This window comes from Bos indicus, chromosome X, assembly GCF_029378745.1.
Source record: "Bos indicus isolate NIAB-ARS_2022 breed Sahiwal x Tharparkar chromosome X, NIAB-ARS_B.indTharparkar_mat_pri_1.0, whole genome shotgun sequence".
Lineage (NCBI taxonomy): Eukaryota > Metazoa > Chordata > Mammalia > Artiodactyla > Bovidae > Bos > Bos indicus.
The window spans coordinates 116,792,890-116,816,208 of NC_091789.1; the positions used below are offsets into that span (position 1 = coordinate 116,792,890).

The 23,319-nt window shown below is 37.7% G+C and overlaps 1 protein-coding gene across 1 annotated transcript; it reads right to left on the reverse strand.

The window, feature by feature from the left end:
• Positions 1 to 15,855: 15,855 nt before the first annotated feature.
• Positions 15,856 to 19,394, reverse strand: LOC139181572 (E3 ubiquitin-protein ligase RLIM-like). The gene is made up of 2 exons (XM_070785076.1): positions 19,154 to 19,394; positions 15,856 to 17,510 (listed from the first exon to the last, which is right to left on the reverse strand). The coding sequence occupies exons 1-2, from the start codon at positions 19,392 to 19,394 to the stop codon at positions 15,856 to 15,858; spliced, it is 1,896 nt and encodes a 631-aa protein (XP_070641177.1).
• Positions 19,395 to 23,319: the final 3,925 nt, after the last annotated feature.

Sequence of the window (23,319 nt, forward strand, 5' to 3'; positions counted from 1 at the left end):
AACCTTTGAAAATTGTGAATAACTATATTACACATCAACTATACTTAATAATCAAAAAAATCCAAAAAGGCATTAATCTCATCTATGAGGGTGGCACCTTCCTGATCTAATCACTTTTCAAAGGCTCTACTTCCTAATACTATCAATTTGAGGGGTTAGAATTTCAACATATGAATTTTAAGGGAACATAAACATTCAGACCATAGCACTCTTCTTTGACCAAACTTGCTTCACGCTCCTCTGAGTCCTCTTTCTAACTAGTCCCTCTCTTTAGGCTCTGTCCTTGGCCCATTTAGACTTGTTTTAGCATGAATACTGCTGGATCAGTTTAGCAAAAATCCTCTACTCTTGATAGATGATCAAATTCTTTATCTTTCACCCTCTATGTCTTATTACTCTAGCTTGTCTACAAAATTATGTCAAATTCATTTAGCTAGAATTCTCTTTACTCTCGGTATTTCATCCTAGTCTCCTAGTAGTTTTCTATCCACCAACCTCCATCCTGCTGCTTGCCTTTAAATCTCTACTTTTCCTATTATATTAGGAGTTGAGTCCAATCTCCTTCTCCTACTACAAAGTCCCGCTGATTTATCCTTACTATCTTTAGCAAGTGTCATGCTTACTTGTTTTCTTCACCACGTTCCAAGACTTCCTTTATCCTACATCTCTCTGAATATGCTGTCACTTTTCCCATGCCTTTGTTCACATTGCAATCTGTGCTTTGTAATGCCCTGCCCTTAATGCCCTAATTAATATCAAACCCCTCTGCAATATCTGTACTCTTCTAGTCCTGTATTAAATACAATGCCAGGAAGGAGCCAAGATGGTGGAGGAGTAGGACGGGGAGAACACTTTCTCCCCCACAAATTCATCAAAAGAGCATTTAAACGTTGAGTAAATTCCACAAAACAACTTCTGAATGCCGGCAGAGGACATCAGGCACCCAGAAAAGCAACCCAACTCTTCGAAAGGAGGTAGGAAAAAATATAAAAGACAAAAAAAGAGACAAAAGAGGGAGGGACGGAGTTCCGTCCCGGGAAGGGAGTCTTAAAAAGACAGAAGTTTCCAAACACCAGGAAACCTTCTCACTGCCGAATCTGTGCCGAGCTTTTGAAGCACAGAGGGCAACATAACAGGGAGAAAAAATAAACAATTAAAACTCGCAGATTGCGAGCCCTACGGTAACTCCCCCAGCGGAGAAGCAGCGCCGACACCTGCACACGCCATTAGCAAGCGGGGGCTGGGCAGGGAGGCGTGGCGCCGGCTGCAACGCTTAGAGTAAGAATCTGGCCTGAATACCCTGAGCTCTATCTGAGCGAAATAATTTGGGCTAGCAAACCAGACTGCGGGATATCTACCACGCGAAAAGCCAGCCCCAACCTAAGACACCGCCAGGCCTGCGCACGAAACAAAGGACTGAACAGAGATAGCCGGCTGCAGACCTTCCCCCTCCGGTGACAGGCAGCCAGAGCCGGAAGGGGGCAATCGCAGCCCCAGAGAGTCATTATCTATAAAACTGTAAGCAGGCTTCTTTGCTAACTAAAACTTCTTGGGGGTCTGGATGGTCAACATCTGCCTGAGAAGGTGCGCCGGTTTTACACCCAGATAACCGAGTGGCGGGGAGGCGATAAGTCGCAGCATTGGCGTTCGCCAAACACCTCATCACCTGAGCTGCTCGGACCTGGGAAGAGCACAAAATGCAGGCCCAACTGAGTCTGCGCCTCTGAGGACTACCCGAGTGCCTGAACCTGAGCGGCTTGGACCTGGGAGGTGCATGCAGCCCAGGGCCGGCCTCAGATTGTTCCAGGCGGAACAACCTAGAGCCCGAGCAGTGTGTGCAGGGAGGCCACACGCGCCGTGAACGGGGGCAGACCCAGTGTGGCTGAGGCACTGCGAGCGCACTCCAGTGTTATTTGTTTGCAGCATCCCTCCCTCCCTCCCCACAGCGCGACTGAACAAGTAAGCATTAAAAAAAAAAAAAGTTTCCCCCACCGTCCCCTTTGTGTCAGGGCGGAAGCCAGACACTAAAGAGACCAGCAAACAGAAGAAGTTATAACAGAGGGAAACGCCTTGGAAGATACGGGCAATAGATTAAAACCCCGTGGTTACTACAGACTACATAGGAAGGGGCCTATAGATCTTGAGAAATATAAGTCGGACCAAGGAACTAGCCAAAAATGAAATACACAATACAACAAAACCAGACAAAGTCCTAGATATACTTTTACTATTTTTACGATCATTCTTTCTTTCTTTTTTTTTAATTAAAAAAAAATTTTAAGTCCTCTATTGTTCCTTTTTCACTTTTATAACCTATTACTTTGCAAAAAAAAAAACCCTATTTTTTTCTTCTTCAGCAAACTTCATATATATATATTTTATAATTTTTTGACCTTTTTTTTCTTTTTTTTTTCTTCTTCTTTTCTTTAACATTGTATTTTTGAAATTCCAAACTCTACTCTAGTTTTTTAATTTTAGCTTTTTGGTATATGTTATCAATTTTGTACCTACAGTTTTTTTTTTTATAATTTCTGTGACTTTTTTTTTTTCTGTTTCATTCTCTTCTTCTTTTATATAACATTGTACATCTGAAATTCCAAACTCTACTCTAGATTTTTAATTTATGCTTTTTGGTATTTGATATCAAATTTGTACCTGTATTTTCTTTATAATTTTTGCGACATTGTTTGTTTTTGTTTATTTGTTTTCTCTCTTTATGTTTCTTCTTCCTTTTTTTTAACATTGTATTTTTGAAATTCCAAACTCTACTCTAGATTTTTAATTTTTGCTTTTTGGTATTAGTTATCAATTTTGTACCTGTATTTTCTTTATAATTTTCGTGACCTTGTTTGTTTTTCTTTGTTCGTTTTTTCTCTCTTTCTTTTCCTTCTTCTTTTCTTTAACATCATATTTTTGAAATTCCAAACTCTACTCTAGATTTTTAATTTTTGCTTTTATGTATTTGTTACCAATTTTGTACCTTTAAGAACCCAATCTTCAGGACCCATTTTTCACTAGGGAGCGAGATTACTGGCTTGACTGCTCTCTCATCCTTTGGACTCTCCTTTTTCTCCACCAGGTCGCCTGTGTCTCCTCCCTAACCCCTCTCTACTCTACCCAACTCTGTGAGTTTATGTGTGTTCCAGACGGTAGAGAACACTTAGGGAACTGATTACTGGCTGGATCTGTCTCCCTCCTTTTCATTCCCCCCTTTTATCCCTCTGGCCACCTCTGTCTCCTTCCTCCTTCTTCTCTTCTCTGTATAACTCCATGAACATCTCTGAGTGGTCCAGTTGTGGAGTGCACATAAGGAAGTGACTACTGGCTACCCCACTCTCTCCACTATTGATTCCACCTCATCTCATTTGGGTCACCTCTAACTCCCTCCTCCCTCTTCTCTTCTGCATGAAACGCTGTGAACCTCTCTGAGTGACCCTCACAGTAGAGAAACTTTTCATCTTTAACATAGATGTTTTATCAATGGTGCTGTATAGAAGGAGAAGTTTTGAAACTACTGTAAAAATAAGACCAATAACTGGAAGCAGGAGGCTTAAGTCCAAACCCTGACTCCAGGGAACTCCTGACTCCAAGGAACATTAATTGACAGGAGCTCATCAAATGCCTCCATACTGACACTGAAACCAAACACCACACAAGGGCCAACAAGTTCCAGGGCAAGACATACGAAGCAAATTCTCCAGCAACAAAGGAACACAGCCCTGAGCTTCAAGATAAAAGCTGCCCAAAGTCACCCCAAAACCATAGACATCTCATAACTCATTACTGGACATTTCATTGCACTCCAGAGAGAAGAAATACAGCTCCACCCACCAGAACACCGACACAAGCTTCCCTAACCAGGAAACCTTGACAAGCCACCTGTACAAACCCACACACAGCGAGGAAACGCCACAATAAAGAGAACTCCACAAACTGCCAGAATACAGAAAGGATACCCCAAAATCAGCAATTTAAACAAGATGAAGAGACAGAGGAATACCCAGCAGATAAAGGAACAGGATAAATGCCCACCAAACCAAACAAAAGAGGAAGAGATAGGGAATCTACCTGATAAAGAATTTCGAATAATGATAGTGAAATTGATCCAAAATCTTGAAATTAAAATGGAAGCACAGATAAATAGCCTGGAGACAAGGATTGAGAAGATGCAAGAAAGGTTTAACAAGGACCTAGAAGAAATAAAAAAGAGTCAATGTATAATGAATAATGCAATAAATGAAATTAAAAACACTCTGGAGGCAACAAATAGTAGAATAACAGAGGCAGAAGATAGGATTAGTGAAATAGAAGATAGAATGGTAGAAATAAATGAATCAGAGAGGATAAAAGAAAAATGAATTAAAAGAAATGAGGACAATCTCAGAGACCTCCAGGACAATATTAAACGCTACAACATTCGAATCATAGGGGTTCCAGAAGAAGAAGACAAAAAGAAAGGCCATGAGAAAATACTTGAGGAGATAATAGTTGAAAACTTCCCTAAAATGGGGAAGGAAATAATCACCCAAGTCCAAGAAACCCAGAGAGTCCCAAACAGGATAAACCCAAGGCAAAACACCCCAAGACACATATTAATCAGATTAACAAAGATCAAACACAAAGAACAAATATTAAAAGCAGCAAGGGAAAAACAACAAATAACACACAAGGGAATTCCCATAAGGATAACAGCTGATCTTTCAATAGAAACTCTTCAAGCCAGGAGGGAATGGCAAGACATACTTAAAATGATGAAAGAAAATAACCTACAGCCCAGATTATTGTACCCAGCAAGGATCTCATTCAAGTATGAAGGAGAAATCAAAAGCTTTTCAGACAAGCAGAAGCTGAGAGAATTCTGCACCACCAAACCAGCTCTCCAACAAATACTAAAGGATATTCTCTAGACAGGAAACACAAAAACGGTGTATAAGTTCGAACCCAAAACAATAAAGTAAATGGCAACGGGATCATACTTATCAGTAATTACCTTAAACGTAAATGGGTTGAATGCCCCAACCAAAAGACAAAGACTGACTGAATGGATACAAAAACAAGACCCCTACATATGTTGTCTACAAGAGACCCACCTCAAAACAGGGGACACATACAGACTGAAAGTGAAGGGCTGGAAAAAGATTTTCCATGCAAATAGGGACCAAAAGAAAGCAGGGGTAGCAATACTCATATCAGATAAAATAGACTTTAAAACAAAGGCTGTGAAAAGAGACAAAGATGGTCACTACATAATGATCAAAGGATCAATCCAAGAAGAAGATGTAACAATTATAAATATATATGCACCCAACACGGGAGCACCACAGTATGTAAGACAAATGCTAACAAGTATGAAAGGAGAAATTAACAATAACACAATAATAGTGGGAGACTTTAATACCCCACTCACACCTATGGATAGATCAACTAAACAGAAAATTAACAAGGAAACACAAACTTTAAATGATACAATAGACCAGTTAGACCTAATTGATATCTATAGGACATTTCATCCCAAAACAATGAATTTCACCTTTTTCTCAAGCGCACATGGAACCTTCTCCAGGATAGATCACATCCTGGGCCATAAAGCTAGCCTTGGTAAATTCAAAAAAATAGAAATCATTCCAAGCATCTTTTCTGACCACAATGCAGTAAGATTAGATCTCAGTTACAGGAGAAAAACTATTAAAAATTCCAATATATGGAGGCTGAACAACACGCTGCTGAATAAGCAACAAATCACAGAAGAAATCAAAAAAGGAATCAAAAATTGCATAGAAACGAATGAAAATGAAAACACAACCACCCAAAACCTGTGGGACACGGTAAAAGCAGTCCTAAGGGGAAAGTTCATAGCAATACAGGCACACCTCAAGAAACTAGAAAAAAGTCAAATAAATAACCTAACTCTACACCTAAAGCAACTAGAAAAGGAAGAAATGAAGAACCCCAGGGTTAGTAGAAGGAAGGAAATCTTAAAAATTAGAGCAGAAATAAATGCAAAAGAAACAAAACAGACCATAGCAAAAATCAACAAAACCAAAAGCTGGTTCTTTGAAAGGATAAATAAAATTGACAAACCATTAGCCAGACTCATCAAGAAACAAAGGGAGAAAAATCAAATCAATAAAATTAGAAATGAAAATGGAGAGATCACAACAGACAATACAGAAATACAAAGGATCATAAGAGACTACTATCAACAATTATATGCCAATAAAATGGACAACGTGGAAGAAATGGACAAATTCTTAGAAAAGTACAACTTTCCAAAACTCGACCAGGAAGAAATAGAAAATCTTAACAGACCCATCACAAGCACGGAAATTGAAACTGTAATCAAAAATCTTCCAGCAAACAAAAGCCCAGGTCCAGATGGCTTCACAGCTGAATTCTACCAAAAATTTAGAGAAGAGCTAACACCTATCCTGCTCAAACTCTTCCAAAAAATTGCAGAGGAAGGTAAACTTCCAAACTCATTCTATGAGGCCACCATCACCCTAATACCAAAACCTGACAATGTGCCACAAAAAAAGAAAACTACAGGCCAATATCACTGATGAACATAGATGCAAAAATCCTTAACGAAATTCTAGCAATCAGAATCCAACAACACATTAAAAAGATCATACACCATGACCAAGTGGGCTTTATCCCAGGGATGCAAGGATTCTTCAATATCCACAAATCAATCAATGTAATACACCACATTAACAAATTGAAAAATTAAAACCACATGATTATCTCAATAGATGCAGAGAAAGCCTTTGACAAAATTCAACACACATTTATGATAAAAACTCTCCAGAAAGCAGGAATAGAAGGAACATACCTCAACATAATAAAAGCTATATATGACAAACCCACAGCAAACATTATCCTCAATGGGGAAAAATTGAAAGCATTTCCTCTAAAGTCAGGAACAAGACAAGGGTGCCCACTTTCACCATTACTATTCAACATAGTTTTGGAAGTTTTGGCCACAGCAATCAGAGCAGAAAAAGAAATAAAAGGAATCCAAATTGGAAAAGATGAAGTAAAACTCTCACTCTTTGCAGATGACATGATCCTCTACATAGAAAACCCTAAAGACTCCACCAGAAAATTACTAGAACTAATCAATGACTATAGTAAAGTTTCAGGATATAAAATCAACACACAGAAATCCCTTGCATTCCTATACAATAATAATGAGAAAACAGAAAGAGAAATTAAGGAAACAATTCCATTCACCATTGCAACGGAAAGAATAAAATACTTAGGAATATATCTACCTAAAGAAACTAAAGACCTATATATAGAAAACTATAAAACACTGGTGAAAGAAATCAAAGAGGACACTAATAGATGGAGAAATATACCATGTTCATGGATTGGAAGAATCAGTATAGTGAAAATGAGTATAATACCCAAAGCAATTTATAGATTCAATGCAATCCCTATCAAGCTACCAACAGTATTCTTCACAGAGCTAGAACAAATAATTTCACAATTTGTATGGAAATACAAAAAACCTCGAATAGCCAAAGCGATCTTGAGAAAGAAGAATGGAACTGGAGGAATCAACCTACCTGACTTCAGGCTCTACTACAAAGCCACAGTTATCAAGACAGTATGGTACTGGCACAAAGACACAAATATAGATCAATGGAACAAAATAGAAAGCCCAGAGATAAATCCACGCACATATGGACACCTTATCTTTGACAAAGGAGGCAAGAATATACAATGGATTAAAGGCAATCTCTTTAACAAGTGGTGCTGGGAAATCTGGTCAACCACTTGTAAAAGAATGAAACCAGAACACTTTCTAACACCATACACAAAAATAAACTCAAAATGGATTAAAGATCTAAACGTAAGACCAGAAACTATAAAACTCCTAGAGGAGAACATAGGCAAAACACTCTCTGACATACATCACAGCAGGATCCTCTATGACCCACCTCCCAGAATATTGGAAATAAAAGCAAAAATAAACAAATGGGACCTAATTAACCTTAAAAGCTTCTGCACATCAAAGGAAACTATAAGCAAGGTGAAAAGACAGCCTTCAGAATGGGAGAAAATAATAGCAAATGAAGCAACTGACAAACAACTGATCTCAAAAATATACAAGCAACTCCTACAGCTCAACTCCAGAAAAATAAATGACCCAATCAAAAAATGGGCTAAAGAACTAAACAGACATTTCTCCAAAGAAGGCATACAGATGGCTAACAAACACATGAAAAGATGCTCAACATCACTCATTATCAGAGAAATGCAAATCAAAACCACTATGAGGTACCATTTCACACCTGCCAGAATGGCTGCCATCCAAAAGTCTACAAATAATAAATGTTGGAGAGGGTGTGGAGAAAAGGGAACCCTCTTACACTGTTGGTGGGAATGCAAACTAGTACAGCCACTATGGAGAACAGTGTGGAGATTCCTTAAAAAACTGGGAATAGAACTGCCTTATGATCCAGCAATCCCACTGCTGGGCATACACACTGAGGAAACCAGAAGGGAAAGAGACACGTGTACCCCAATGTTCATCGCAGCACTGTTTATAATAGCCAGGACATGGAAGCAACCTAGATGTCCATCAGCAGATGAATGGATAAGAAAGCTGTGGTACATATACATAATGGAGTATTACTCAGCCATTAAAAAGAATTCATTTGAATCAGTTCTAATGAGGTGGATGAAAGTGGAGCCTATTATACAGAGTGAAGTAAGCCAGAAGGAAAAACACCAATACAGTATACTAACGCATATATATGGAATTTAGAAAGATGATAACAATAACCCTGTGTACAAGACAGCAAAAGAGACACTGATGTATGGAACAGTCTTATGGTCTCTGTGGGAGAGGGAGAGGGTGGGAAGATTTGGGAGAATGGCATTGAAACATGTAAAATATCGTGTATGAAATGAGATGCTAGTCCAGGTTCAATGCACGATACTGGATGCTTGGGGCTAGTGCACTGGGACGACCCAGAGGGATGGTGTGGGGAGTGAGGGGGGAGGAGGGTTCAGGATGGGGAGCACATGTATACCTGTTATGGATTCATTTTGATATTTGGCAAAACTAATACAAGTGTGTAAAGTTTAAAAATAAAATAAAATTAGAAATCAAAAAAATAAATAATATATAATAAAAAATAAATAAATAAATACAATGCCCTTCAAGATGACCTGTAAAACTCCTGTTTGCATAACTGCTTGCTATCTTTCATCTTCCTAAGTTATTTCCTCTTAGATTCTTAAATAGAACAATGTGTGTACTTCTACTAGATTGTACACTGTAATGATACAAGAACTAGGCATCATTATGTGCTTCCTAATGCCTATCACCAAATGCTATGCACAGTAGAAACTCAGTGAACACTCAGTGATTAGTAGAACTATGGTCCTACTCTATAGTGAAAAATTCAAAGGCTATTGAACTGGATTCTGTTCTTCCCCACTCATGAGCAGTGTGACATTGAATTTAATCTCTCATTTTTAGTTTCATCATTTGTAAAAGGCAATAATAACTAAATAAACAGGTTGCAGTAAATATTAGATGACATTCTATATAAAATAAATAAAGTAAACATGATATTATATGTAAAGGTGTCTTCTTCTTAAGGTCAGAAATCTCTCTGAGGTGGCTCAATGCTAAAGAATCCTCCTGTAGCCCTATCTCTGGGTTGGAAAGATCCCCTAGAGAAGGGCATGGCAACCCACTCCAGTATTCTTGCCTGGGAAGTCCCATGGAAAGAGGAGCCTGGTTGGATACAGTCCATGGTGTTGCAAGGAGTTGGACACGACTGAGCATGCATGCACGGCCTCTCTCAATCCCAGTAACATCAAAGTTGCACATCCTCTTCCATGGCACTTTGCGGGCTTTCAAAATGTCTACACAAGAGTCTGAATTTTACCCAAAGTGTCACAGTTTAACAAGGAAGCAATGAACAGGAGACATTTTGTGGGGTGTAAATTCATATAGGATTGCTAAACATAGTGTTGGGTCTTATTATTATTTTCTAACTTCCTTTCATTATGAATCAAAGTAATTCTAACCATGAGTTTGTTTTCTACATCTGTGGGTTTATTTCTGCTTTGTATTTAAGTTCATTTGTATCATTTTTTTTTAGATTCCACATATAAGCAACATCATATTTGTCTTTGGCTTACTTCACTTAGTGTGATAATCTCGTTCTAGGTCCATCCATGTTACTGCAAATAGCATTATTTCATTCTTTTTAGTGCTGAGGAATATTCCATTGTATATGTGTGTGTATGTATATATGCCACATCTTCTTTATATGTTCATCTGTTAGTGGACCCTAGGTTGCTTCCATGTCTTGGCAATCAATCGTATATAGTGCTGCAGTGAACATGGTGCATGTATCTTTTCAAATTATGTTTTTCTCCTAGTGTTGTCTTGATACTGACATACACTCCAGCCCACCTGCCTTACCTATATTTCCATATATTCTGAGTGAGTCAGTCTGCTTTTTTTTTTTTTTTTTGGTTTTTAAGAAATCTGGATATTTCCTAGTTAATAGTTATCTCCATGTGCACATCTGAACCCCTTCATGGTTTCTTTGTAAGTGTATTATTAGAGAAGCTTAGAGTAACTTCATAACAACATAGAAAGTAACCATATACAAACTCTCTTTTAACTGTAAACTGTTTCTCTATCACTCCTAATACTCATAGACTGAAAGGTCATCAGAAATGAGCTTGTCTTTGGGGAGAACAAGAGTAGAAAACAGAGAAATGAAGGAAATAATGAAATTACTTCAGTTGAGGATGCAAGGGTGGGTAAATGCCCTTTGCTTGGAAAAAAGATAAATTTCTTACTAGAGGAGAAATCTCTTAAAATATTCATCTGTGCCAGTGATTAACTCTATTGCAAATTTAGTTGCATTAGGCAGAGACTGCAAGAAACAACTAGTGTATATGCCTTGGTATAGTAAAAAAAAAAAAAGTGAACAGAAAGAATATTTCATTTATCTAGTTATTGAATAGCCTGAAGATAGAGCAGTTGAATACTATTTGTAATTTGTGTGTGTGTATGTGTCTGTGAGCAAAGCTGTGTTTGACACATCCATTTTTTCTGACTTAAAAACAATATTTTAATAGATAATTGTGGTTTAAATAACTGATTGATGTCTGACAGAAAGTTCTTTTATTGCTTACATGTAAAAATACCTAGGAGGGGTTGGGACTGACAGTAACCATCAGAAGACTTCAAAACTCAAACAAGAATCTAGTTGACAGCAGGATGTTCAGTATAGAAAATAGTTTCAGCGCTGACACTTTATTCTCAGGTTTAGTATCTATCCATATATATACCAAATATTTGTGCAAAAGACAGTGTAGTGTGGGGGGGATGAAAGCTGAACTTGTAACTGGGACATAGGGATTAGATTCCAGCTGAGTTCTTTCTACTGGTACTGTCTTGGAGATTTATGTCTCTGAGAAAAACATTCTTTGTTTTTAAATTATCTCTAAGGATCTTTTGGGCTCTAAATTTCTATGATACTCTGATCCTGTCTTATCTTTTTAAAGATATTATGTGTTGGAAAATATGTAGATAGATCAATAGATGTATGTATGGGTGAGTGGAGAAATGACAATATATATACACACATATATATGCACAATATATACACACATAAATATATGCATATATATATGACCATATATGTGTGTGTGTAACACATACAGATTTTTCCATGCATGGGTGTCTATATAAGGTGACATGGTTTCTTTCATAAACATGAGACTTTTTCATTTGCAAATATGAAAATATTCATTTCAAATATGAAAATAAATCATCTATCCTCTGTTATTTAAGAGGTAAGGCCTCTTCACAGCAAATGGGTCTTGAAAGAGATTTTAAGATTATGAAAGATGCATTAAAATAATCCACAAATATTCATATGCATGTGTTGTGAAAATACTACTTAATGGATACAAATACAAAAGGTACAAATATAAAAGTATCATGAATATATCCATAAAGAATCCTAATATTGAAAATTTACTGGGCAGTGCTAAGTAAATGACTATCAGGAATCTGATCTTGACCAAATAATGACTTTCACTTTTGATGTATAGAAAGGGGCTTTCGTGGTGGCTCAGATGGTAAAGAATCCACTTGCATTGCAGGAGACCTGGGTTTGATCCCTGGGTTGGGGAGATTCCCTGGAGGAGGGCATGGCAACCCATTCCAGTATTCTTGCCTGGAAAATCCCTATGGACAGAGGAGCCTGGCAGGCTACAGTCCATGGGGTTGCAAAGAGTCACACATGACTGAATGACTAGGCACAGTACATAAATACTATTAGCAGAAACATATTTTTCTATCAGTAACCTTCATAAAAATAAATCTCACATAAATGACAAACAATTAGTGGAATCTACATTTTACTTCTTTAACCAACATATTTGGTGGCTCAGATGGTAAAAATCGGCTTGCAATGCTGGAGGCTTGGGTTCAATCCCTGGGTCAGGAACATCCCCTGGAGAAGGAAATGGCAACTCACTCTGGTATTCTTGCCTGGAAAATTCCATGTATGGAGGAGCCTGGCAGGCTACAGTCCATGGGGTCGCAAAGAGTTGGACACGACTGAGCCACTAAAAGTGACCATGTAATCATCAAACTTTAAAGCTGGAAAAAGCCTCATTCGTTTTCAAATGAAAAAACATTAAGTGGGTCATTAAATGAGTTTTTATAAAGTTTCATGGCAAGAGAATGACAGGTATAGAATTTTAAACCCATGCCTCTGGTGCCATTGCTCTTTCCATTGTACCATGTTTATCCCCAACATTTCATCAATCAAAACATACACACACACACACACACACACACACACGTACATATAAAGACCCAGGATTTACTCTTCAACTTGCTTTCAAACATACGGAAACTTTATGGATTCAATCTTCCAGGTAGTATTTCAGAGCAGATAAGCCAAATCCTATTTCTCTCACTTGGTTTCAAGCATTGTTTAGCCTCTAATTATTCATTAGGAATGTCAACTATGGGTCAACATTCAAATTTGTGATGGCCATGCTGTGGACTCCATTGTCTTGAGAGAAAAACTTACATACTAAAGCATCTGGGTGGGTGAAAGGAACACAAGGAGAAGAAAATAGAGGAAAGGTATTTGTGAATTTGTAGTGAGTTGTTGCTTTTATACCTTTTTATCTTTTTGAGTTAATCTTTCTTTTTTATGAGACATGAATAGAAATAAAAGCTAAAAAATGTCTCTTAGTCACTTGGCAATTTCTTTTTATCCTCTTTTTCTCAGGTAACATCTCTTCCAGGAATCCTCCCATACCCTGGAAAAGATAATTCCAATTGTTTCTCCTTTTAGTTTCTACAGAGTTCCTTTGGTATTTGCGGAATTGCTATTTGATGTGATAGTGGAAGAGCCCATTTGAGCCACTTCCTGTTACTAAGTTTAGAGGGAATGCTGGGTTTGGGTCACATTTCTTCTTGGTAGAGGTCATAAGGTGCCCTGACATGAAATTGCTCAGTCATTCTAAGGGTCCCTAGCCAATTCACCTTCTTCTTTAGACCTTTCAGAGCTCATATTTGGTTGTCTCATATTGTTTCCAGGATATATAGTTGGGCTTTTAAATGGGGAGCAGGGCAAGAGGAGCATAAACCATCTTATATGGATTAGAAGTCCTCTCTGTACCTTTTAAGTGGTCACCTGATTGGGACATGCTCACTCTGGATAATTTCCCAATCAACTGTGCTGTTTATCATAATCTGATAATGGGAACAATATTCCATCACATTTACAGGTCTCATACTCAAGTGGAGAGGCTACTTTGAGGATCATTAGGCATCATCTTAGAATTCTGTCACCCACAGAAGTTGTATGTGAATGTACTGAAGCATTAATTAAACAATTATAATCATTTGGAAGACTGGAACCTGTTAGGATAGTATGAAAACCAAGTACTGTTATAATTATTCTACTCACAGTAGATGAAGTACACCTGGTATCAGAAATGCTTGATAAGAATCAGAATATTCAAACAAATTTCAGTATTAGTTAATGTCAATTTCAGAGGTTTGATCTAAGTCTTCATGTATGGCCATGCAGATATCTTCTGTGTGAAAAATATGCTAGCTGAAAGGTGAATTTAAAAACTTCACCACCACTCCCCAATTATATTTTGTGTTACTTGCAAATACTTTGGCTACCAGCAATTCACATAGGAAATAAAGGTCAGTGATGTTTCTGACTAAATTTTTAGAGCAGGTTTATACTTAATACTACCTTCATTTGTACAGGTTGCAATTGTACAAAGTTATGACTGTTGCTTTAGGTTGTAATATGATGTACTCTCACCTGTATCAGGATGGAAATTGTTAAGCAAAATTTTTTGCACTGGCCAATAGGGTCTTTTCCAATAGTCGGTTCTTCCCATCAGGTGGCCATAGTATTGGAGCTTCAGCTTCAGCAGCAGTCCTTCAGATTAGATTTGACTGTGAACTACTGAACTGCTTTTGAACTGTGGTGTTGAAGAAGACTCTTGAGAGTCCCTTGGACTGCAACGAGATCCAACCAGTCCATTCTAAAGGAGATCAGTCCTGGGGGTTCTTTGGAAGGAATGATGCTGAAGCTGAAACTCCAGTACTTTGGCCACCTCATGCAAAGAGTTGACTCATTGGAAAAGACTCTGAGGCTGGGAAGGATTGGGGACAGGAGGAGAAGGGGACGACAGAGGATGAGATGGCTGGATGGCATCACTGACTCGATGGATGTGAGTTTGAGTGAACTCTGGGAGTTGGTGATGGACAGGGAGGCCTGGTGTGCTGCAATTCATAGGGTTGCAAAGAGTCGGACACGACTGAGGGACTGAATTGAACTGAACTGACTGAACTACTGACAAAAGATTAGAAGTCAGGAGGAAAGAAGGTAAGGGTTATTCATTTCTGTGAGGCTCCTTCTCCAAAACTTTGGATTGACAATGGCTGCCATTTTCTCAGTTTATAGCTCTTGCTGGGTGGACTTCTACAACTCTTAAGACATTTGGGGTTGCAGGAACTACTATCTCTCTATGCTCCTTCAAACCTAGAGGTTCTAATACTGGCTTCTCAGTTGCTAGCCTCTGGGTACTTCATCATCGTTTGGTTTCTCTTCATTATTTTCACATTTTAGTCTCCTCATTAAATGATATTCCATCATTCTTTTAAAGTGTGCCATCAGCTTTTGGTTGGACTCTGACTAATACATTGGTAGTGGGGAATAGGAGAAACTTTAAGGTAGTACTAGGAGGATGGGATAAACTTCTGGAGAGAGATCGGAAGAGAAGGGTTTCAAAGCTTTTTATGGCGTTCTATGAATATAACATGACTTTTGTATGTGAATGACTCTAATACCGTCTTAAATTGCTTCTTAATTATTTAGTTGAGTTCCTGTTTCTTTGCATACACAACCAGGATTGAACAGGGCCAAGCAATATCTGGGATTTATATGACTAGAAGATACTACTAGTATCCATCTGGATTGATTATATCATACTAGAACATTTCGCTCATGGCATTAGGAATATCCCAACCCAGTGCACATACTAAGTTTCTATTGAAATTCAATGCACTGCTATGGTGTGTAATTCATTTTTATTGTCAAATAGAACAACATTGTTTAACTTTTTGATATTTCCTTTTATTATGAAACAGAAATTGGGGAAAGCCCAATAATTTCTTCAGGAACAAGTAATTCAGTTCATATTGTTACATATAGATTCAGATTGTTATGTTTAAACGTAAATAACTCTAAAAGTGGACATGAGGCAGCTGACTGTTGTCCATCACTGTAACATTTTATATATCTGAGAATTCAGATCTCACATAGAATTATCTGCCTCAGAGGGATCCATTACTGGCCCACGACAAATAGGACAGGTTGTGTGCTTAGACAGCCAGTGATCAATGCAGTGATCATGATACTCATGAGAGCAAGGTAGGATGCGTAGTGTGTTGCCTGTGGTGTACTCTGTGATACAAATGCTACAGGCTTTAAATGCCTCATTCTCTCCAAAATATCTTAAAGCCAAGTTGTCAATCTGTGCTTTGGTAAGTCCTGTTGGTTCGTATGGGTCACCTTCATTTAGTAGGAAAAACTGATCAAGATGAAGGGAGGGCCAAGAGTCACTATCATCAAATATTATTGGGGACATTTGTCTACCTTCTTGCCTGGTCTCTGATAAGCCTGCTGATAACCTTCTTTCTTCACTGTCTTCAAACATCAGTGAGCTAATTTCTGAATCTTCATCACTTGAGCTAGAACTGGACAGAGGACTAGTATGGTAGCTAGATATATAATTGGGGATTGAACCTGAAATCAGTGTGAAACTTGAATCAGGATCATATCTAGCATTTGAAGCAGAAGTAGGTCTACTACTACTACCACTAGGTCCATGTCTTTCATTTGGTGACTCTGTTCTTTTCATGTTTTCACTTGGAGGTGAGACACTATGCTCTAAATTCCTGCCACTGTCCATAAGATTACTTGAGTTACTAAATCCTGTCATTGTCTGCCATAATGTACTCTGAGTTGGAACAGATGTTGTATCACTTAAACTAGTATTTAAAATTCTATGAATGGGATTTCTGATGGTATTGACATAAGCACTCTCATTGGCCTCATCAGAATGTGAAAACATTGGCTTCAGTTCTTCTTGCTCACTTTCTGAAGTGGTAGTGTTGTTTGGTGAGTCAGATGTTAACTGAGTTCTACTAATTCTGCTGTCTCTCTGAGAACATGCTTGACAATGAACTGGTCCTACTTCAAGATTGAAAGGTGTGGTTGGATTTGTTTCCCTCACTTCCCAAGATTCAGTACTGCACGTTGTGTCTGAATAACATTCTCCATGAACAGCATTACTAGTTTCAGAAGTTTCAATAAGACCCCTATTTTGCAACTCATGTCCAGGCATTTGCTGTCTCAATGTTTCTTCATGCCCAGTTCTAGAAAAGTTATCATTCTCACTTATGAGAGGTTGTTTAAAAGTCTGAGATGGTGTATCTTCATTAATTCTTTGAAAAATTTCCCACAGTGAATGTGGAGGTGACCAACTGTCATTCCTTGCTCTGGTTCTCCGATAGACTGGGCTCATACTTTTTGCCCTTCTCTGACTTCTTGTCGGTGGGACTTCCATTAATGTTTCCGTTGCATCTTGTTCTGATGTAGATGGTCTTGTAAGTAGTGACTCAGATTGTGGATTTTCCACTTGCCTTTGGCTGTCTTCCGTATCTTCTCTTCTGGAAAGTTTTGCAGATGCTACACATTCATTCTCTGGATTTGAGTTTTCGTCATCAAGGTCAAGATTTATTTCTAAGCTGAATCTGAGCTCATCACTGTTAGCACTAATTTGGCTCTCTTCTCTCCAAGACTGATTTTCTTTTTGTTCACTTGTCACATTTTCAGTTTGTCCGAAAGTGGTAAGCCAGTCTAGTGGAGAATCATCACTAGACAGATTATCTGAAGCATCTCTTCTATCTGTTAATTAAAAAAAGGAGGGGGAGAGGGGCCATAAAAGAACTACCAAAAATGGAACCATCATAAAACAGCACTCTGAAACTTTGTTTAAAAAGCAAACAAAAATGAGAACTTAAACACTCAGATGTTTTCAACTGATTTCACATTTACAGAGTTAATATTTTAAAAGCTTTATTATCTAGATTTATTAGTAAAGGCAGGGAAGTTTCAATTCCATCTGAAAAAGAGTACACTACTCCTAGATAAATTTAGAGTCTGTTTTTCAATATTACATCATAAACACAGCCCACTGTGGGAGGACTGTCAAGAGACAACAGTTTTTTTCAGTCAAAACACCAAAGCAGTTAAACCAGGTAAACACCAGTTAAGGTACAGTGCTAGTATTTTAATTCAATTGGTATTATTGTCTAATTCTCATTAGTCTCCAATATTACTGCTCCTAGGCTGTTATATGCTTTTAATAATGTATAAGTTGTTTTAAAATACAAGATTATTGCCCCAATATAAACAAAGTTTATAGGTTTAAAAGTATTTGAATTTTGAATACTTCTTAATATTACCAAGATTTTTAATTGGCATTAAGCTTAAAGTCAGATCAAATGAATAGACTGAACCTAGTGTGGCACATATAAGACCATATTCCAGAACCAAAGTATTATAGTATCCTCTTCATTCGATAGTAAAATCCTCTATTTTACACTGAGAGAGAAGGCACTAGATCTAAGGTTCCAGCAGGGTTTCTCAGCCTTAGAACTATTTACATTTTGGCACTGGGCAATTCTTATTTTGGGGCACTACCCTGTGCATTGTGTCATATTTGGCAGCATCCCTGGCCTCTGCCCACTAGATGCTAGTAACACCCATGCCTCCCTCTGTGACAACCAAAAACATCTCCAGCTATTGTCAAATGTCCCTTGGGGTGGGGGAGAGCAAAACTGTCCCCAGTTGAGAACTACTTGATTAGAATATAAAATATTTCTTTTTGCCTTTTTTTTTTTTTTTTTAACACATCTATATGGATAGAGAGGGTTTCCCTCATAACTCAGTTGGTAAAGAATCTGCCTGCAATGCAGGAGACCCCCGTTCAGTTCAGGAAGATCCACACTGGAGAACGGATAGGCTACCCACTCCAGTATTCTTTGGCTTCCCTTGTGGCTCAACTGGTAAAGAATACGCCTACAAAGCGGGAGACCTGGGTTCCATCCCTGGGTTGGGAAGATCCCCTCCACTCCAGTATTCTGGCCTGGAGAATTCCATGGACTGTATAGTCCATGGGGTTGCAGAGTCTGACACGACTGAGCGACTTTCACTTTCATAGAGAATATAATTTGGGACATAGGAGGGACTTTCCATTGAGGTACAAAACCATAAAGCAAACAAAAACCAACGGTCTACTTCACACTGTTTCCCAATTAAAACAATCCAAATGTGAATCAGGAAAAAACAAACAAACAAACAAAAAAACCCTACTCTGGCCTTCTCACCGTAAACCAAGTAAATGTCAGTTCTTTTTTTATGAGAAGTTCCTTACCAAGTAATTTATGCCACTTCTGTATATTTACTATTTACTATTATGAAGTGATTATTTAATACTATAAAGTTGCTTTCTCATCCCATCCTATTCCCCCCAAAGAGAAATATACCTGTATTTTCATCTGAGTTTTGTGGTAGGTTTTCTTTCATTAATTGAAGCCTCTGCCGCAACTCTTCTTCGGTACTTTCACCTAGGGGGCCGAGCAAATTGTTGTCCATAAGTATGTAATCTTCTGCACTCAGATCACTTGCGAATCCGAAGTAATCATCTTCTCGAGCCAATCGGTCCTTCTGACCTCTGTGTCGGACCGAAACTCTGTCTTCTTCATCGTCAGAATCTGAGCTTTCCATCTCGATGAACAACTGAAAAATTATCTGAATTTCATGACATACTGCTGAAACGCAAAAGCCGCTGTCAGGTAGTCTTCAGCTTCTGCTTCCGCCCGGGAGTGACCAGAACACGCTCAGTCAGATAACCGTCCGCCTGGGTTTCCCGCTGCTCCGCTACTCCACTATTGCATCTCAGCTCCATAGCCTCTGGTGAGGCAATAATTGTCTGTACCTCATAACTTGCTTAGACGTTGCCTAGGCATCCATTGTCTTCCTTATGTAACTGAGTAGGTTGGGTTTCATTTCATTCAAAAGCAGCCAATATTTCTGAGGGTTTATAATGTACCAAGCACCATCCTTCACCGTCTGCCCCACCACCACCACCTCCACCCCTCCCCTGCCCCCGCAGACTATTCTCAGGCTTTCAGAAAGCTTTTTCATTCGCTACATTTAATACAACAACCTGCTTCAAAATGCCATGCCAAAGTCAGCCTCATTAAATGTAGCATTTCTCATTTTTAGGGACCGAGGGACCGCTGCCTTTTCTCCTCGTGAATTCCTCAGATCGTAGACTCTCACTAAGAAAGTAGTTCACAATTTTTGATAATTCCGCAGGGTCTTAGTTGAATCTCTTCAGTGTGTCCTCTCCCTTTTAACTCTTAATGGCTTCGTCTTGATTATACGACCCCTCAATCCTGTTTCAAACAAACAGAAAACACCAAAACTTGGGCAGGCTTTTCTGTTCATCCAGGGAATTTCTTCTCCACAGAAGCATTCGGTTTCGTTTTTGTCCTTGTGTCTCTTGCAAACGAAACTAGTCAGACTATCACAGGAACTTTGAAAAATGGATCTGTCTGTGATATTTTACCTGTGGTAATGAGTACCAACTTTGCTGATTTTGCTCCATGTGTCTTAGTGCAACCCGTATGGCTGTGTTTATTGGTGAAAATAAACCAACGCTTATTTGTAATGCTACCTGAAGGAGACCTCTGCGATTTTCTGGACTCGTCAATACTACCAGCCCCACTTAACACGTGTTTGAAAGTTTTTCATTCAAATTATTCATGTAAAGACAAGATTTGGCTACTGAATTTGAGATTATTTAATTTGACTTATTTAATAATTAGTCCATCCAACATAAACTGGGTCAGTTATTGTCCTAGCTCTAGAGATATGTCAATTGTTGGAGCAGTTTGTACTCCCAAGTTAGTGGGAAACACCATCTAAAAACTATCACAATACAATATATTTTAGAATAGATTTATATATGCCTTATTGTATAAGTACAGAGGATTGTGCAACAATTATTTATTGGCATTTCACAGAGGTAATATATTTAAATCTGAATCTTTAAATATGCTTATTAGTTTCTATAGATGGAAAATGGCAGTTATGTGCTGGTAGAGAAAAGCTCTGTCAGAAAAAGTAGACTTGAAAGACCTTGGCTTATTTGAGCAACTGTGGCCACAATTTTGGGGTAGGGGTGGAAATATGGAATTAATCTCAGAAAGGATAACTGACACAAGCTGTAAATAGAGTTTTGATTTTTTAAATGTAAGAAATAGGATACTGATTAAGATGTTTTGGTATATTTTGAGAAAAAGTAGTGAATTTTATTTTTGCTTGCTTAGTGTCCCTGTAACAACTTGTGCTAATAGCATCCTGATTTTCATGGTGGAACAACTCATTCTACAACACTAGTCCAGTTGGTTTAGGTTTAGCTGAATTCACTACCATGGCTAAAGGAAAGGACATATGATGCAGCCATGTCCAATCAGCATGTCTCAAATTGGTTATGGTAATTGGTCAAAGCATGAGCATGTGAACAAAAGTACATTTAAGAGCTAAATCTGAAATGTTAGCTAGAACTACTGATAATGAGAAATCCTTTTCCACTGAGGTTAGTTACAAAGGTAGTAAGATACAAACATAAAGATACTTGTGGCTATGTTATATACCGAGAATGAGGAAAATTGGCATAAATAGACAGAGGAAAACAAAGATTCAGAAAGAACAAGATATTTGAGGAAAAAAAAAATGAGAAGTACCTGAAGCTAGATGTGCCTTAGGATTTTTAGATCTTTAAAACAATGTATTTCATTTGTAAAACTATAAGCTTATGATTGGAAAACTCATAATAGTTGTCTAGGAGAGTGATATGATTGTTGATGATATAGTAGTAGTTGTTAAGTCCCTCAGTCATGTCCAACTCTTTGTGACCCCAAGGACTACAGCATGCCAGGCTTTTCTGTCCTTTACCATCTACCAGAGCTTGCTCAAATTCATATCCATTGAGTCGGTGGATAGTTAGATGTAAAAAAGAAATTTGATAGAGGGGAGGTGGTCAGGGAATGAGTGAAATAGGTGTGGGAGATTAAGTAGTACAAACTTCCAGTTTAAAATAAAGGAGTCAAAGGGATGAAATGTACAGTGTGGAGAATATAGGTGATAGTAATGTAATATCTCTGTAGGATGACAGATGGTAACTAGGCTTGTGATCATTTTATAATATACAGAAATATCTAGTTTCTATGTTGTACACCAGAGACAAACAGTGTTGTAGGCCAAGTATACTTCAAGAGACAAACAAACAAACTCATAGAAAAATAGATAAGATTTGTGGTTACCAGAGGTGGGGGGGGGGTGGGGGTTGGATGAAGGTGGTCAAAAGGTGCATAATTCTAGTTACAAAATAAATAAGTATAGGAATGTAATGTACATTAGTCATGTTGTATATGAAAGATGTTAAGAGTAAATCCTAAGAGTTCTCATCACAAGGAAAAAGATATTATTTCTCTTTTATTTTATCTCTATATGAGGTGATAGATGTTTGCTAAATTTATCATGGTTATCATTTCATGATGTATGTAAGTGTAAGAGAACAAAACTTGCCACCCCAAAATGTTTCTTTGGCATGTAGATTATTTCAAGCTGGAGGAAAAAAATCTAGGCCCAAAAGTCTCAGGAAGAAAGTTTGACCTTGCTCCTAACTGCCTAAAAATTTTACATAAAGGGCCTATTCCCCAGTAGAGCTATCACCAGACATATCTACAAAGAATATGGCTAGTTGTGGTGGGGAAAACACAGCAGAGCCTAGAGACCTAAGACAGGTCTGTGTCCTATTGTCTGCATGGCCCATTTACCAAACATTTCCTTTTCTGTCTTTATATGAACCACTTTGCTTTCCTTTGAAGTCTCAAATACTATCCATGACATCCTCTTTTGTCTTTAGTAAAAGATGGTATTTAAGTTGAGGGTTTCAGCCATATGTTCATGTTTTTAAACTTTGATTTTTTTTCTGGTTAATTTGTCTTATGATGTTTTACTTCTTAGACCAGCTGGAAGAATCTAGATGGGTAAAGGAAAATTTCTTACTGCCCAACATAATTCAAATCATTATGCTGTGTGCCTTTAACTTAGTCTTAAACATCAATGTCAATTATATCTCCAAAACCTGGTAGAGAAAATAAATAATTTATAATTAAGTTGCCATGTAAAACTTATTTGTTTTTGTCCAGCCTATAAAATTAATATGTTCATATAATTTGAATTTAATTGGATTTAGTTTTTTATGAAAAATAAGAAAACAGAATATTTATGGCATTCATTAGTTTAATAAGTATTTATTAGGCATTGAAATTGTGTAAAGTTGAAAGAAATAAGCATTTTCATTTAATTATGAGTAAAATGTAGTTATGACATATTGATATAATGTTAATATTGTGAATAAATTTCCTACATCTTTGTACCTTGAGATCCTCTCAAAATGTCCTTATATTTGCATGCATTTCATTTATTATACAATGTATTCTGATACTTTGGCCCAGTAATACTCATTTAATTCTTATATGAAGATAAAATATCCTGAGGTGAAGTATCAGTGAATGTTTGATTTATATTAAGAAACAGAATGACCCTGGTGGGAACTAAAATGTCTTTCACTAAT

Bases quoted from the DNA above. Each gene is read 5' to 3' on its own strand.
- LOC139181572 (XM_070785076.1), bottom strand. From the start codon at position 19,394: ATGGAAAGCTCAGATTCTGACGATGAAGAAGACAGAGTTTCGGTCCGA. The intron at 17,511-19,153 runs GTATATTTCTCT...TTTAATTAACAG, and splicing joins AAACTCAGATGAAAATACAG to ATAGAAGAGATGCTTCAGAT.